Source organism: Penicillium oxalicum, chromosome III (assembly GCF_001723175.1).
Source record: "Penicillium oxalicum strain HP7-1 chromosome III, whole genome shotgun sequence".
Lineage (NCBI taxonomy): Eukaryota > Fungi > Ascomycota > Eurotiomycetes > Eurotiales > Aspergillaceae > Penicillium > Penicillium oxalicum.
In genome coordinates this window covers 543,497-559,461 of record NC_064652.1, presented here as the reverse complement: position 1 = coordinate 559,461, position 15,965 = coordinate 543,497, and the positions used below count along the sequence as shown (strand labels likewise).

General features: G+C 53.3%; 5 protein-coding genes across 5 annotated transcripts; 2 read left to right on the top strand and 3 right to left on the bottom strand.

The window, feature by feature from the left end:
* Positions 1-717: 717 nt before the first annotated feature.
* On the bottom strand, positions 718-1,056 carry POX_c03682 (uncharacterized protein; the record flags this gene model as incomplete). Its single annotated transcript, XM_050112572.1, has 1 exon — positions 718-1,056. The coding sequence occupies one exon, from the start codon at positions 1,054-1,056 to the stop codon at positions 718-720; it is 339 nt and encodes a 112-aa protein (XP_049970128.1).
* Positions 1,057-2,314: 1,258 nt separating this feature from the next.
* On the top strand, positions 2,315-4,814 carry POX_c03681 (uncharacterized protein; the record flags this gene model as incomplete). The annotated part of the gene is made up of 2 exons (XM_050112571.1): positions 2,315-3,175; positions 3,252-4,814. The coding sequence occupies 2 exons, from the start codon at positions 2,315-2,317 to the stop codon at positions 4,812-4,814; spliced, it is 2,424 nt and encodes an 807-aa protein (XP_049970127.1).
* A 975-nt stretch (positions 4,815-5,789) lies between these two features.
* On the bottom strand, positions 5,790-7,916 carry POX_c03680 (uncharacterized protein; the record flags this gene model as incomplete). The annotated part of the gene is made up of 2 exons (XM_050112570.1): positions 5,790-6,398; positions 6,462-7,916. The coding sequence occupies 2 exons, from the start codon at positions 7,914-7,916 to the stop codon at positions 5,790-5,792; spliced, it is 2,064 nt and encodes a 687-aa protein (XP_049970126.1).
* A 2,899-nt stretch (positions 7,917-10,815) lies between these two features.
* On the bottom strand, positions 10,816-12,311 carry POX_c03679 (uncharacterized protein; the record flags this gene model as incomplete). The annotated part of the gene is made up of 5 exons (XM_050112569.1): positions 10,816-10,866; positions 10,919-11,074; positions 11,156-12,019; positions 12,087-12,189; positions 12,256-12,311. The coding sequence occupies 5 exons, from the start codon at positions 12,309-12,311 to the stop codon at positions 10,816-10,818; spliced, it is 1,230 nt and encodes a 409-aa protein (XP_049970125.1).
* A 370-nt stretch (positions 12,312-12,681) lies between these two features.
* POX_c03678 (uncharacterized protein) lies at positions 12,682-15,891 on the top strand (the record flags this gene model as incomplete). The annotated part of the gene is made up of 7 exons (XM_050112568.1): positions 12,682-12,717; positions 12,809-12,901; positions 13,007-13,092; positions 13,175-13,902; positions 13,978-14,524; positions 14,582-14,687; positions 14,746-15,891. 7 exons carry the CDS (start codon positions 12,682-12,684, stop codon positions 15,889-15,891), a joined length of 2,742 nt encoding a protein of 913 aa, XP_049970124.1.
* Between the last annotated feature and the right edge of the window lie 74 nt (positions 15,892-15,965).

The following is a 15,965-nucleotide window of genomic DNA, read 5'->3' as shown; positions in this document are numbered from 1 at the left end:
AGATTGAGGTGCAACTGACAAGTACAGTACTCCCGGTGTGTGAAACGAGCTCGACAACGGCACACGGACATCCTTGAATTGTCTCGTCGTGCTCTCGAATGGCCGCCGACGGGTAGATTATACATTGAGATAAAGAAAATCATTTCACTGAATAGCATTGATTTACATCGTGACATGGCGAGGCCGCACTCGTTGGTCAACCAACGGACTATCGCAAAAGATCCCACTTCTGATCCCCGTGGCTCAAGCGAGTAAACGGAATACTGATTTACAAGGCTGCACCAATCAATCTTTCTAATCGGAAAATCCTTAGTAAAGAGGGGCTGTACCTAGGTTCTGAGTGACACCAGTTTGTATTCCCCTTAATGTACATCCGTTCTCCACCCAGGATGTGAGGTCCATCTCCTATCCAGGAACTCCAAGGGACGCATGCCGAATAGCAACAACCGACTGTACAAGACAAGGTCCAGCCACCCAGTTCGCATGATGTGGTGTATTTCGTCTTTGCACCCAGCAGATCTCCCGCAATTGTTCTCCTCCCTGCGAAAGCGACAGATGTATCACGCTCGCAGCTCCCGTGCCATAGCCCACATGCCCTTTGGGACATTTCCGACTCCCAACAACCCGAAGTCCCTGCTTGAGCCAGTACACCCCTGCGTTCTTTTTCAACACCCAGATCATGATCCTAATCGGCTGGTCCTGATTCACATCGTGGCTTCATCGGCGTAAGACTTCATCTTCGCAGGCCTTTACTACCCGCCCTGCGATGCCTTTGCCGCGGTAGCAGATATCTGGCGGGAGCGCCACGACGGCAAGTTCCCAATCGCCCGGGCAAGTAAATTGTCGAGGGGGCTCATCGTCGGATTTATGTTCGCCTCCTTTCTGATTCACATCCGGTTCCTGGATATTGTTCCTGCCCTGATCCTCGCTCTCGTCTTCATCGGGACTCCAAAGACCGTCACATTTCCAGGGCTTCATACTAGCAGTGCCGATGACTTGGACTTTGCCATCCTCTTGCCCGCGGGTAAATGCCACTGCAGTAAATCCCTTTGGCATATTGAAAGTTGAGGCGGTTGGGAGGCAAAAGATGGCGATGGGGGAAAATCAAATTTCATTGCAGTGTTGCATGAAATTTGAAATTATGGAACTGAGGTGGAAATGTGAAGTGAAAAACTACGAGATCTGAGGTTCCCATCAAATATGGGTCTCCGCCGGCACCGGTTGAAGAGGCATCGACAGTTTGATGGCAATCCGAGGCTCAGATAGCAACACTTGGTAGTTGGAGCCCAGATGAAGTCATCAATCAGTTCGGGTCATGCTCGTAACATCGGGTTAGCTTTCGAGTGCAATGAAAATAGTAATCAAGGCGCATTCAGAGGGCGGGAAATATGATTCTCAGTCAACAGCCCATGAAATGCGTCAGAGCGTTTTTCTCGGCACAGGGAACTGAAACTAAACTTCTAGAATGTTAGAAGCACCTCCTCTTACTTCCGACTCTACTGGAGCTTGCACTGGGATTGGAGCCCAACTCTTCATTCATAAAGGACGAATCACCAATATATATTGTGTATCAGTCTTGATATCTCTAGCCAATATAGCAGGCATAACCGGGCACAGACAGAATTAAATGAGCTTGAAGAGTGATAGAGCGCTCCGGCATCTATGGATAATCCTTGGAAATCGAAATCGATATATCATCGTGCTGTGTCTCCCGGCTGACCTGCATCTGACTTCTGGCTTACCCTCGGCTTACCTTGAAGTCGTTTTATGAAAGTCACCTATGTTCGTTCTGATGTTAGGCAACATCTTATCATTTATATGGTTCACCTACTTGGTGGAAGTATGTCCAATCCAGCTAATCCAAGTGAGCCCCCTAGACTTGAATAACCCCTTTGGCTAGCACTTTGTATATATCCGCTCCGCTCAGGCCTCTCCATCCATCAACTGGACTGTCCCCAATCTAATCCATGGCTTCTCCCATTTATCTGCACTGTTGCACCCCATCCTGGTCCAAAATGCAACATACCAAGAGATAGATATACTCCCTAGGGCTCGAGCCGAACAGGTTCGCGAAATACGTTATACAGCGCGGTCGGCTACTTGATCTGCACCAACCGTCGCGAACTACATATTGTAACTTCGGCAGATGCGAGAGTTTACCAGCTTATCAGAGAGCCCGGGATATCGTTCAGATCATGTGATCTTATCGATTGCACCCCAGAATATCCAGTCTCCACCGTGCTTGCTTATCAACCAAGTCGCCGCCGCAGGGCTCCGGTCCAAGACTTCGAATTACAACGCTTCTCTATGACGAATGAGTGCGTCTATGAATTACCAGACCCTCAAGATGGCTGGTAGTACGTCCTCAGTCCAGCAGGACGACCGAGACCATATCAACGCCCCTGAGCCACTCGGTGCAAGCAATGACGACCTCTTGACGCCCACTCCCCAACATGTGCCGAGCACATCTCCGCAGAGCTTCACACCCCGCTCACTTGTAGTCGGACTGATAATCGGCGCCCTCATTACCTTCTCAAACACCTACTTTGGTCTACAAACGGGATGGATCAGTACCATGGCAATGCCGTCAGCCTTGATTGGCTTTTCAGTCTTCAAGGTCTTGACCAAATACCTCTCATTCCCGTTTACTCCAATCGAAAACGTTCTCATCCAGACGGTGGCGGGCGCAGTTGGGACAATGCCGCTGGGCTGTGGATTCGTTGGAGTGATTCCTGCATTGGAGTTCTTGCTCAAAGACGGCGAAGACGGACCGAAGGGTGATGGTGGAGAAGGCGAGGGTGGCCCACTGAAGCTGGGCTTCTGGAAATTGACGGTTTGGAGTCTCGGTGTTTGTCTGTTCGGAGTGGTCTTTGCGGTGCCGCTGCGGAAAGAAGTCATCGTGCGCGAAAAGCTACGATTTCCTAGTGGGACCGCTTCGGCCTTGATGTTGCGGGTGCTTCATGGTGCGGCCAAAGATGAGAAGAAGCCTTTGGCTGATCAAGGCCAGATTGGCCGGGCAGACGAAATAGTTGGCGATCTACGCCCCTTTGGGAATGATGAACATCAAGGCCTCTTGGCCAAAGACGTGGACCCTGAAGACCAGTCAATGGACAGAAAAGATTGGCGTTCAAAAATGCGACTTTTGATCGGAGCATTTGTTCTTTCCGGCATATATGTAAGATCCCTATGTGCTCATCATTATCACCAGCGTCATCTGTGTTGCCAGAAGTGGGCTTAGCTGATAAGGACAGACTCTTTTCTCGTACTTTGTCCCTCTCGTGAGAGACATTCCCTTATTCGGCCTGGGATTGGCGCAGAATTGGCTCTGGACCCTCAATCCATCGCCGGCATATATTGGGCAAGGCATCATCATGGGTCCTTCAACATGTATGCATATGCTCTTCGGTGCTGTGCTTGGCTGGGGCATCTTGTCTCCCCTGGCTCGATCGCGTGGATGGGCCCCAGGACCAGTGGACAGTTGGGATAATGGAAGCAAAGCATGGATCGTGTGGATCTCTCTGGCAATCATGCTTGCAGATTCACTCATCAGTCTTGGATGGTTGGTCCTCAAGCCAATTATCAACAACTCCCCCCAGTGGATCTCGTGGTTCCGATCCACACCTACTGGCAGGTGGCTTGCATTACGGCTTAGGTTGTCTGGACCTCAAGATCGTTCTTATATCAACTACTCGGCCTTGCGCTCAGGCAATCGCGAGGACAATCTCGACGAGGACACGACTTCCTCTTTTGCCCACGCCACACTCCCACCGCAGCAAGACAAGGAAGATGAAGACGCTCCGCCCTCCGAACTAATTTCCAATCGGACGGTGGCAATTCTTCTTCCGCTGACGCTGGTCTTGAACGTTGTATGCATGCACTACGTGTTCGGCGATATCATCTCGCCCTGGCTATCGAGCCTTGCCACTGTGCTCGCAGTCGTCCTTTCCATCATGGGTGTCAGAGCGCTCGGCGAGACCGATCTGAACCCGGTCTCTGGCATTAGCAAACTCACCCAACTCCTCTTCTCACTGGCAACTCCAGCCTCACGCTTCTCGCGCCGAACAGCTCTCGTCACTAACCTGCTTGCTGGAGCTGTGTCGGAATCCGGCGCCCTCCAGGCCGGTGACATGATGCAAGATCTCAAGACAGGCCACTTGCTCGGGGCAAGTCCCAAAGCTCAATTCTACGGACAAATGATCGGCAGTCTCGTGGGTGCCGTCCTCTCAACCGCCGTCTACAAAATGTACGTCAACGTCTACGAAATCCCCGGAGACATGTTCCAAACACCCACCGCCTACGTCTGGATCTTTACCGCCCGTCTCGTCACCGGCGAAGGTCTCCCCGACATGGCATGGCAAGCCTCCGTCATCGCCGGCGCCGTCTGGGCTCTTCTCACCGCCATCCGCATCATGGCCGCCGCGCCCCGATTCCTATCCAACGGCCAACCGCCCGCCTGGAGAAACATGATCCCTGGCGGTATTGCCGTCGCCGTAGGCATGTTCAACGTCCCTTCTTTCACCCTCGCCCGAGCCATTGGCGGCGTGATCGCGTGGTGGTGGGCCCGCAAACATGCGCAACCTATCCGCCGACCCGATCGCTTCGATCTAGCAGACGGTATCAATTCGTCCTTTGCAGATGCACCCTCATCCTTGCAAGCCGGTCAGGGCGACGTTCCTTCTGCGGAAGATGCGGCGGAAAAAGCCGACGCGGCTTCTTCGACGGTGGTTGTCCTGGCATCGGGGCTGATTCTCGGTGAAGGAATCATGAGCATTGTGAACCTGCTGTTGGCAAGTGGTCGGGTTCCGCATTTGTGATGGAATTTTGATACTCTGGTCTCACATTTTTTTGTTTTGTTTTCCTCTCTGATTGAGATTTCTTGAAAGATGTAGTTGAAACGTTTCAAGGCATTTCTCGTCTCTGGGGGCGCGCGATCTAGTACCCAGCGTCGCGTTTCCTCTTGCCTTGATCTAGTCACCTTGCAGCGCTGCGGTGCTGCGATGATCTCCTGGTTTTAATCGTTTCGGTGTATGTGTGCAGCTGCATCCATATTGCATGTATACTTGACGTCTCAATTTGGTCTTTTTGGCATCGGGACCTCACGTCCACGGGATACGATGACTCTCTGATGAGCAATTTCCGTATAACTTTCTGGATGGAAGAGGCTGTCCAAGGTAGATAGAGTGGATTGAAATAGAATTGATTTATCTAGAGACGGTCTCGCAGACACAAAAAAAAGTAGATGTAGCGCCATCAGCAGACAAAATAAGAGAAGATAAACATAGCTGCTCGGGTATCAGACTCAATCATCAATCACGTGCAGCCAGAGCCAGTCTCCGTCTGTCTGGTAGATTCAGGAAGATGATCCGAGGATTTCAGGGGGCAAAGCTCGAGTAGATTCCAGAAATAGAATGGAACGTAGCTCTGGGGAACCAAAGAATAAAAACAAAGAGTACTGAGCAACATGGGGTGCAAAAAGCATCAAGGTAAAGAAAAAGTCGAGATTTCAGGGGTACAACGAGAAGAAGAGCGCAAGAGAACTTCTGAAATCAGTCGAGCCAGCCGAGCTCGTACAGGCATAGGGGCATGGTACGAGCAAGTTGAGAAGGATATAGGTGCATCTCATGTCATATGCGAGTCTCGATTGGAGTGCGCAGGAGACACAGTGGTCATTCATCACATACGTGGCCATCGTGGGCATGTCTTGCACTACACAAGAAAGTCCTCTCCTCACACCAGCGGGATTTGATGTTGGTGGATCTCATCATGTGCACGTATTGCAAAGAAGTGGACTAAAGGGCTTGTCCGGGAAGTGATTGAGTAGGGACTTCCCCCTCAGTGGGCGAGTTCAGCGCCGAGGGAGGAAGGGCAGGGAGGTTGCCAGTGGGCGCAGGGCTGGGGGCTTCGGTCGCAACAAGTGGACTAGATTTGGGGGGCGCGCTCCCGATCATGTGGGGAGGCATGTTCCCGGCACTGTTACTACGTTGTCGTTGGTTGACCGGCATCGCGGGTCGCTGCATGCCTGGTGGGCCATAGGGACCGGGGCTCATAGATCGAGGCCCAGTATTAGGACCCGGGCGAGCTTGGGGGCCGGGGGACATGGCGCGAGGAACAACGGGGAAGCCAGACGCGGGAGACATAGGACGAACAGGATAAGGCGGACGAGGTTGGCCCGGAGGTCCCTGAGGACCAGGCGGACCTTGAGGGTAGTAGCGACCAGCAGGAGGAGGCCCTGGCATGCGTCCATGAGGTCCCGGACCCATAGGGGGCAGCGGCCCACGAGGAGCAGGGCCTGGCCCAGCACCAGGAGGCGGGCGAGGGCGAGGCTTCACGGGGCGTGCAGACAGGCAGGATCGGGGCGCCACGCCTTGCTGCGAACGATCCATACGAACACATAGGGCCTGTTCATTACAGGTTAGCACGGCTTTTCACTTCTCATCGCTTTTGATGGTTCAAACACTAACCCAACCATCGTCATATTCATGCAGCATACGCACGAGGGCTCCCGCGCGCAGCTCCAGCTCATCATCCGCGGAGGGACTGAAATCCATCTGTACGCGGTGGACATTGTTCGGTCCCGGGGGACCTGGAGGACCAGGAACCGCAGCCGCAGCAACAGCACCTACACCAGCAACTCCGACCGAAGCTCCGCCCACAGCAGTAAGGATCTCAGAGGAGATCGACTCGACATCGGCACTGACGCGGGTCGATGGAGCGGTCGAGACCGCAGTACCTGGCTCTTGAGAGAGAGGCTGTTCTGTGGCGGAGTGATCTGAAACCACGACCGCGGGAGCATTACCCGTCACCACAGGAGTCACCGGCGGCTGAGAAGGAGTAGAAGCTGCTGCAAACGACGCAGTCTCCGCTACAGGCGTGGTGGGGCTGAACGGATTCACTGGATCACTGAAGGGATCCTGTGCGATGGAGCTCGCCTGGGAGGGGGATGAAGGCGGCGAGTTGCCGGTCAGATTGCGCGACGCGACAGCGGCACCAGCAGCCCCGGCCGCGCCAGCCACGGATGCACCCAGCAAGCCGGCCGAAGCCCCGATTGAGCCACCTGTGCCGCTCAGGTCGGGGGCGAACTGCGTCACGGGGCGAACACTCAACTGGGGAGGAGTGGATGGGGTGGATGTCTTCATAGGAGGAGGCGGTGCCGACGACGCCGAAGCAGCTGAAATGGCTCCCTTCTCCTGGTAAGCTCCTTCGGCCTCGTCGCCGCGCTTCTTCTTTCGCACCAAGAAAAAGATCAGTGCGGCCAGGACTCCGAGTCCCAGTATAACTCCAATGGCAATTCCCGCTTTCGCACCGCCCGACATGCCTTGCGAGGCATTGGCGGCCGTTGGAGACGAGGAAGGCCCGGAGCCCGTTGCCGTTGAACTGGGTGTCACTGCGACAAAGTTCACATCCGCACTGGATTCCGCAGACGTTGTCACCTGGGAGACCGAGGTGATAAAGGATGATGGCGCCTGAGTGACCGACTCGACCTCGCTAGTAATGGCCTGCGTTATATCTGCAGCTGTAGTGTGCTGCACGTGGGTCTTCTCGACGATGGTCGTCTGTGGAGGGTTGACCTCTTTGGTGGTGGTCACCACCGTCGCATGGGTGGGTTCGGCGGTTGTCTTCGTCACAGCCACCGCTGGGCCCACACCCACAACGTTGTTCTGAGAATCCTCGACAGCAGTCGCAGTCGCAGTTGGGGCCTCCTTTGCAGTCTTGGTCGGCGGATCGTCTGCACCCATCAATTTGGTGACATAGCCTCCAATGGCCCCCTCGAAGTCTGCCGAGAGCGTCTTGTATACAATGACCAAGGGATTCTCCCGCGCCACCAGATTGGCATCTTCATTCACGATCTTTTCATGGAGAGCCCGCACCTCCAGAGGGCGGTGCTCCATGTGATAGAGAGCGTGCCCGTGCACCATATTGACGAGCAGGAGCTCCTTGTCGGGAAAAGGATGGTCGGTCGATCTTTCGGACAGGAACAGCGCGTTCCGGGGAGAGTCGCTTCTAAAAAGACAATCGGTTGATGGGGTCTAGGTCTAAATTCCTGGCTGCGTCTGGGCCAGGAATCAGAGGATCGTGTTGATCAGGGTCAAAGTCGCACGTTGTTGCGCGCCGAAGAATGTGGACTCAAAGAATGGACAACTCGAGATCGGGGGGTGGCTGACCCCGATCACCCAGTCGAAATGAACGTCAGAGAGATACAAATGAGGGAATGGCGACGGCCAGGTCGCACAGGTATGTCAACACAAAAAAAAGAGTGGATAGGGTTGACGATGGAGTAAAGAGCGACGAGAGAGAGAAAGGAAGAGGAGAGGGAGAGCCAGCAACCCTGGGGGGGGGGAAACACAAACAGCACTGCAGTGTCTCTCCTACTGTGATGTTCGGCGACGCAGTCACGGCAGTGTGTGGGACGGGAGGTAAGGGCCACCGTAGGCTCTCAAGTCAACTTTGCGCAGAGCCGACTGTGTTGATGGTCCAACTCTCTCCTCTCCTCCGCTTCTCCACGAAAGAGTCGCCTTGGTGAGCCCAAGTTCACTGCACTGGGACCGACTCGGGGCAATGACCAGGTACCCAGTCGTCTCGATCCAATCACCTGATGACCAGCAATTTGGGTACAGTAAGGAGGCACATCCCCACTAGTCCTACTTGGGAAATGATCGGGGAGTAGCCATGGTGATCATTGGCTCATAAATTACGGTTCCTGGTTTTGGCATGACGGGAAATGAACACTGATGATTTATTACCGTACATTATCTATCTCTCCTGGTCCTTGACGGCGAGTCTGCTGGGCAGCGGGCCCCCTTCAAATGAGAGCTCGGCATCGGAGCATGACGGTCACTGTGAGTTCAAATGTTGTACCGTATTCCTGTACACGGAGGGAGATACCGGAGACTCGTGGAATCCTGCGTAGAAGACGGAGAAGCAGTCCAATTATTGCACGACAGGTCGGTTCGCTACCCTTTTGTCAGGTCACTGGTAGACTGGTCCATCCAGTCTGTTGCACCTTGAGTTTGTCCTGAGCACTGAGCCCAGGGGCAGTGACACCTTTACGGTGGGCCCCCAGTGGACCGTGGAACTTTTCATTAAAGTGCGGCCGGAGGAGAAGAGCAGTCGGGGTCTGATCGCAAGGCACCACACGAACCGGGGAGAACGCGGGATTCACGGTACAAGTATACAACTCTCTGAAACCATGCTGTAGAGCACGAGAACTTACGATGAGTGAGTGTATCTGTGTAGTTGCCAGTATACACGATTACATCGGTACGGGCAGCGAGCATCAAGCAATGACTGACAATATAGTAGCACTACCTTCAACATTCATGTGGAAGTAGAGCGGATCAGCAACAGTGAGGAAATTAGGTGCATAGTGTAGCGCTCTGAATACCACCCCCCCACTTAATCGCAAAAAACGAAATGGGAGTAAACCAAATTGGAAACCTTGGAGGCGAAGTGCACGCTCAACTACATGTACTTGTACCCATGAGACTCCAAGGTACCAGCCCTGGCCTTGGCCTATCCATTTCACCAAATGAAACGATTTTTGCTGGGTGACAAAAGCGAGGTCTGACCGTCTTCGCCGGCCGCTTAGGCTTCCAAGCGGGACCTTGATCTTGACGACATTTGATGACAGCAGTATCGTGCATGGACCCCCTCTTTCCCGCCATGGTGAAATGAGCCTCGGGCTGTACCTTCAAATTGTCCATCTGGATATTGTGCCGCCAATTGCACAATTCCGGATGAAGCGGGGAGTGTGGAGTGCACTAACCGAGTCGGATACAATCACGTTCAAGTCCCGATGAGTGTTGATGGACCATGCTCGCACACAAGATTGTCCACTTGTCTGGTGTCTACAGTCCTACAGATCATCTCGCCCTCGAGCAAGGAGCATCACACGAATCCATTGGTCTCTTACTTCTCACGTCGTTGGAATCTCGGGCAGGCTGTCATGGGATCGAGGCAACGGGAACGTGGGGAGCAGTCGTCATCAGCTCGTGCAACCGCTGGACATCTCGAGTACCTCGAACGGATAACGCGTTAGTGCATTCAGTTGAGTCACAGGTGAAATCGCGTTCCTCGACCGGCGCGGAGGCTAGTAAATACTTGCCGGGCGAGGTAGTACTTGGGTGAACACCTATCGAGCGACTCGCTTTGACTCGACGAGAGGAAGATTAGATTGTTCCAAAAAAAATGTCCTTTAGGAATTGTTTCTGGCACTTCGAAGGTAACCCGTTCCTGAACAGACATTATAACGCCTTGTGTGTGAAGATCTAGTGAGGTCCGAGCTCTCGTATTTGGAGAATTTATTTTCGCACGGCATTTATTGGTACGAGATGATTGTATCGCGTAGGAGTCTTGGACACGAAGTCCCCACCTGCGGACACATCTCGGGACAGGATTACTTAGGCTGAACGGGTACGAGTCATGCTGACATTCACGTGTTTTGAATCTCTCAAGGATTTGACTCGAGCGCGGATGAATGCACCTTCTGCTGCACCACATACACTACCTAGCTAATGCGTTCAATGATCGTTTGGAAGGGGGTCGACTTCAGAATTATTGTTCAAGAATCCCGCTATGGATCCCAGGGGTCTCAATGCGCATAGAGATGGCAACGTAGAACGCACTGTATTGAATACTCCGCTACCATTCTGAGATACGCAGACAAACTCGATAAAATGAGTCAAATCAATATGACCGTACGGAAATGATGGTGAAACGAGGGCTCTGCGAGTCACGACAAGAGTGTCGACGCTGATGCCTTGAAAGACGCTTGGCTCAACAACGTTCTTGACCGTGATAGTTGCGCCGCTTTTGCAATCAATTTGTAAACGTGCTTTTGTCGGCCGAGAAATATGGATGCCCAAGTGCCTGCCCTCGTCAGAGCCAGATCAGATGAAACACGTTCTTTGCAATCACATACCTCTTTGGCAGAGAGACGCTCACTGCCTTGGTAGCGAACCAGGCCGCTCACGAGGTTACGGCCATTAGAAGAGACGGATGGGAGGATATCTTGCCAGGAGCGCGGTGGGTATGTGTGAAATTCCACCTTACCCCAGTCGGGCAAGAGTTTGACATCCTGCAATGACGGTCAGCTTTTTCTTGTCTTTTTTTTTTGACACACCAGACAACTTTTCCCTAAATCACTTGACAATCTTACCGGCCACACAGTCTCGTCTGGAGTTCCCAATGTGCTGAATATAGAGTGAACCAGGGAGAGGTCACTTCCAAGCGGCCCAGAATTGAAGAGCTCACGATGTCCGACAGCAATGGCTTCTCCCACGACACACCCCGCCGCCCATAGGTCCAGGGAAGGCCCGTATGCCTTGTACCCGAAAAGAAGCTCGGGCGCGCGGTAATGTGTGGTTCCAACGTCGGTAATCTTGGAGTCGCTGGGCTCGGAACCTGAGTCTCCCTCTTTCCAAGAGATGCCAAAGTCGGCTAGATAGGCGGGTCCGTCGGGGGACTTCATGAGGATGTTGGAGGGCTTGATGTCTCGATGGATGATTCCCAGTTCATGAATGTGTTGCAAGGCCTCAAAAAGATCACGAAGGATGGACCGCGTCTGCGCGGCAGTCACCATATCTCGCTGGAGTAGTTGCGCAAAGTCATAGCGGATGAAAGGAAAGACCATGACCATCCGTCCTTGGTCCAGATTGAACGTCTCGATCAAAGGGACGATGCGGATACTGGCGGCGTCCCGCAACAACCGCACTTCGCGATGGGCATCATGAGGAGCAACCATCAAGTGCGGTGTAGTGACTTTCACAGCTCGCAGCGTGCCATCCTCAGCCTGTGACTTGAATATCGTAGAATGCAACCCGTCGAAAAAGGGAACGCATGACGTGTAAGCTCCAAGGGTCACCCCAACAGTACAGTCGACAGACCGCTCAGGAGAGCTATCTCTCAATCCACCTGAGTCTTGAAGGTCATCTTGCTCGTGTGTGGTGCAATTGGCAACTGTTGATGTCGACGTTCTTTCGGCTCTATCAATCGCTTGCTGGCACAACTGATCATACTCCTCCTGACAGGGCATCAGTCGGTGCTGGGTGATTGTGTTGACAAACAGGCAAAGTAGACAATAGGCTCACCTTGGAGGTGGCTTTATCATACGCTTCAGTCTCGCATTGCCGCGCTATAGCTTGTGCCTCTGCAAAAGCCGAAGGCGTGGAAGTTTGCTGATGGGCCGTGGTACTTTACGCTAATGTCAGGGATCAAGTCTATCTGAACGGACCAAGATCTGAGAGTCGGACAACTAACAGAGACTGAATTGCCCTTAACCGGTCTGTGAACCCCAACTCGGTCCTCCAATCCATGATGAGCCCAGTGGAGCTGTCAACGAAGGCTTCGCGGGCTCAGCCGAAAACCACAGGTCAACGATGATGATGATGTCATGTGACCCTGCGACGGAGCTCGAAACCGATGAAACGGATTTGTCGTCTTCTGATTGGCTTGAGCCATCATTACCCGTTCTGCTGTGTTTCTGGTCGTCGTCATTCCATCCCCATGGCTGCCGTGGGTGACCGAGCATCAGCGCATCCACACTCAACCCGCAATCACTGATCGATCTTACCCCGACCTCCCGACAAAGGATCAACTGTGGGATCCAGACACCCACCCAGAGCGCTCTCGATCGGCTGATTATGTGCTTGGTGCGCTGTCCAGTTTGACATCAATTCTGACACCATGGAGCTCTCGCGCCAGGAGTATCCGGCGCTGCTGGTATGATTGTCGAGCTCACTCCACCCGTTTGCTGGTGCTCACGAGGATGGGCATTGAAACTGATTCTGAATTGATCTTCCCCCTGGCACAGGCTACCCTTCACCCTACACAAGCATCAACTGTGCTTACCGATCGTATTCGATTGATCAACAAGATCAATTCAGACATTGCCGACTTCCTGCAGGTACGGACGCCACGGCTTTCAATACCCCAGATTTGCCAATTCGGCCACGCTTTGCGATTTGCCCGCCATCCCCTGGAAAAAAAAAGCCTGACATGGTGAATCTAGGAGCGCCGCCGTGTCGAAGAAGCCTATGCTCAGGGTCTACGGAAATTGGCAAGTCGACCACCGGTGGACAATGGCGTGGCAATGGGGTGAGTAAGGATGGTGCGGTGCACCGGGATACGCGCGTCTGCTCCTCGCAGATAGCTAATTCTCGTATGCATGATTGTACAGTATCTTCCAAATTCCATGGCAGCGCATCATTAACGCCACGGAGACACTTGCCACATCGCACGAGACACTTGCGACCAAGATTGAAGAAGACGTGGAGCGTCCGCTAAGAGAGTACAGCGCCAAGAATGCCGAAATGCAATCAATGCCCGGGGTCCAGAACAACCTCTCAAGTCTCGCCAAGAACCTCGAAGCCGCACAGAAGAAAGTGGACAAAGCGAAGGGCAAGGGGACTAAAGGAGCCAGCAGCCTTTCGGGTGCCATTGCTGCCGCCGAGGAAGTAAATCAGCAATGGGAATCGCGGGCTCCATTCGTCTACGAGCAGCTCCAAGCTGCAGACGAGTCTCGCCTGAATCATCTGCGTGATGTGCTCACCCAGCTGGAGACTCACGAGCTGGATCAAGTCGAGCGTTGTCGAGAGGCAGCCGAGAGTTGTCTGAATGTGCTGCTGAATGTGCAAACGGCGGATGAAATCAAGACGTTCGCTGCCAAGATGGCCGGTAAACGTGCACAATTTACACCGCGGCTGTCTTCCCGACAAAACTCGCAGGCGGACGTGAACCCTGCAGCTTCAATTGCTCCTTCTACTGCAGATTCTGAAGCGCCCACGGCCCCTCCAGCTGCCGCGCCGCTTGCACCCCCCTCAAGGATCCAAGATGATGCAGCCAGCCAGCGATCAGGCCGATCAGAGACACTTGCTCCAGCAGGGACTTCATCCCAGACACCACCAGGTAAGTACCGGGAGTTATAGAAGCTGCTCCGTTCGAGTCTTTTTCATACAATTAACAGCAGTCGTCTCTTTACAGCTCCCGAGCCATTGCCTCGCCACACACCACTGGGTGGCCTGAGACGGCTTGGTACCGTGATGAACCGAAGAAAGAGCGTGGTCCCACCCATGGGTGGCAGCTCTGATCGAAAAGCAGAGAAGAAGCATAGGAGCCCATTCTCATCTTTCATGAGATCTGATAGCTCTCGAGAGGCGCAGATTCCCGAATCTCCACCTTCCACGGCAGATCGACCAGGAACTTCGTTGACTGAGGAATCGTCCCTGCGTAATGAAAACATTTCACACGACACTGATACGGTTGGAGCCATGGCCCCTACATTTGCTTCTCAACCAGAAACATCTGCTCCAAACGAAAACACTCCGCGAAGCGAAGAGATATCTATGACTAACGGCACAAGTCAGGTAGGCCACTGGAATCAGCTGCGTGCTAAAGAAGTTCAGGACTTTGGGACATATACTGATCATTATCAGTTACAGCCGTCTCAGCCCAATGTCGATTCTGAAGGGTTTACGGAACGACCCTCAAGTGTCGATGAAATCACTAGAGCACAAAGAGAAGCATCTGCGTACGTCTCCGTTGGTCGAGGGTGACCGTGCATCCGCCTAAGCTAATGCTTCTGTAGCGTGGAGGACTCAGGCGTAAACTTGACAATCCGTGATCAGCCAATTTTTGAGGACGAGAGTCAAGCGAAGAAGGCCATGGATGACATGGCGAATACTCTTCGAATGGTGCGTGAATCCTTGTAAAGCCTACTTCGACGGTCGTTAACCCATCCAAATGATACAGCGCGCTCCACAGCCTGGCATTAGACGAAATGCAGGTACTCTTCGAGGCCGTCGCGACGTTCGCAATACAGTTTTCGTTCCCAACGCTGGGGCAGACATGACCGGCTCATCAGCCGGGTCAGATCAGTTTGGCCCATCTTCACCTAGGCATGCTGCGTCCCCAACAAACACCATGGATGATCATGCAATGTCGGATACTACCTCGGTTCGATCAGGGCATACTGCACACAGCCTCGGCCCCAGTATTCACCCTGAGCTTCATGAACCCGGCCTGAATGCGTCCATCATCGAGACTGTCAGTGCGTGGCTCTTCGAGGGAAAGGTAACCAAGTCATCTGTTGTGGGAGAGCTTGCTTTAGCGAACAACCCTCAGCCCGGCCATTCAGTTGGCAAGGTACTCATTCGTTTGGACAATTTCGCATCTCTGGAAAAGGTCGCCGCGAATCCACACTTTGTTCATGAATCCAATGGAGAGGGGATTGAGGACAAGCGCGGAGAGTACGAAATACAGCTTGGCAGCATTTCACGCTCGATGCCTACTGTCGCTTTCAAGTATCAGGTGCACATTGATCCGATGAATCCTTCGGCATACAGCCCTGTCATCTTCAAGCCAGCGTGGAACATTGAGGAAAACCAAGCCAGCGCTATCATATTTTACTCTTTGAACCCTTCGTTCATTTCGGCTTCAGCGGGTTCAATAACATTGAAGAATGTCGCTCTCACCGTGGCTCTCGATGTGGCCCCTGAAGACGAAGTGACTAAACAGCCCCGGGAATCTGTTGCCCACGCCGCCAGTGCAGTCATGTATCCTAACTCTGGAGCCGTCTTCCGCCGCAAGACCTCCAGCGTGATCTGGAAGATCCCAGAGCTAGAAGTGAAAGCTCCAGGGTCTGGTGGCGAGGACGGAAAATTCCTCGTCCGCTTCACCACCACGACTCCTGGCCCCCGCAAGGGCAATGTTGAGGCACGCTTCGAATTCACCAATACCGAAACTGGATCACGACTTGGTATCAGCCGGGCCCCAGCGCAGGCCAGTGAAAGCGAGGTCGACCCATTTGCCGATTCTGGAAAACTCCCGAGCCCGTCGCCCTGGGAATCTGTCCCCACGACTCGCAAATTAGTGGCTGGAAAATACGTCTCAGCCTGAAAGTGATACCCATATACGGTAAACCGCCTATTCCCAACGAGTTGTGTCCTTTCAGGAAGCGATTGAGTTGCCAA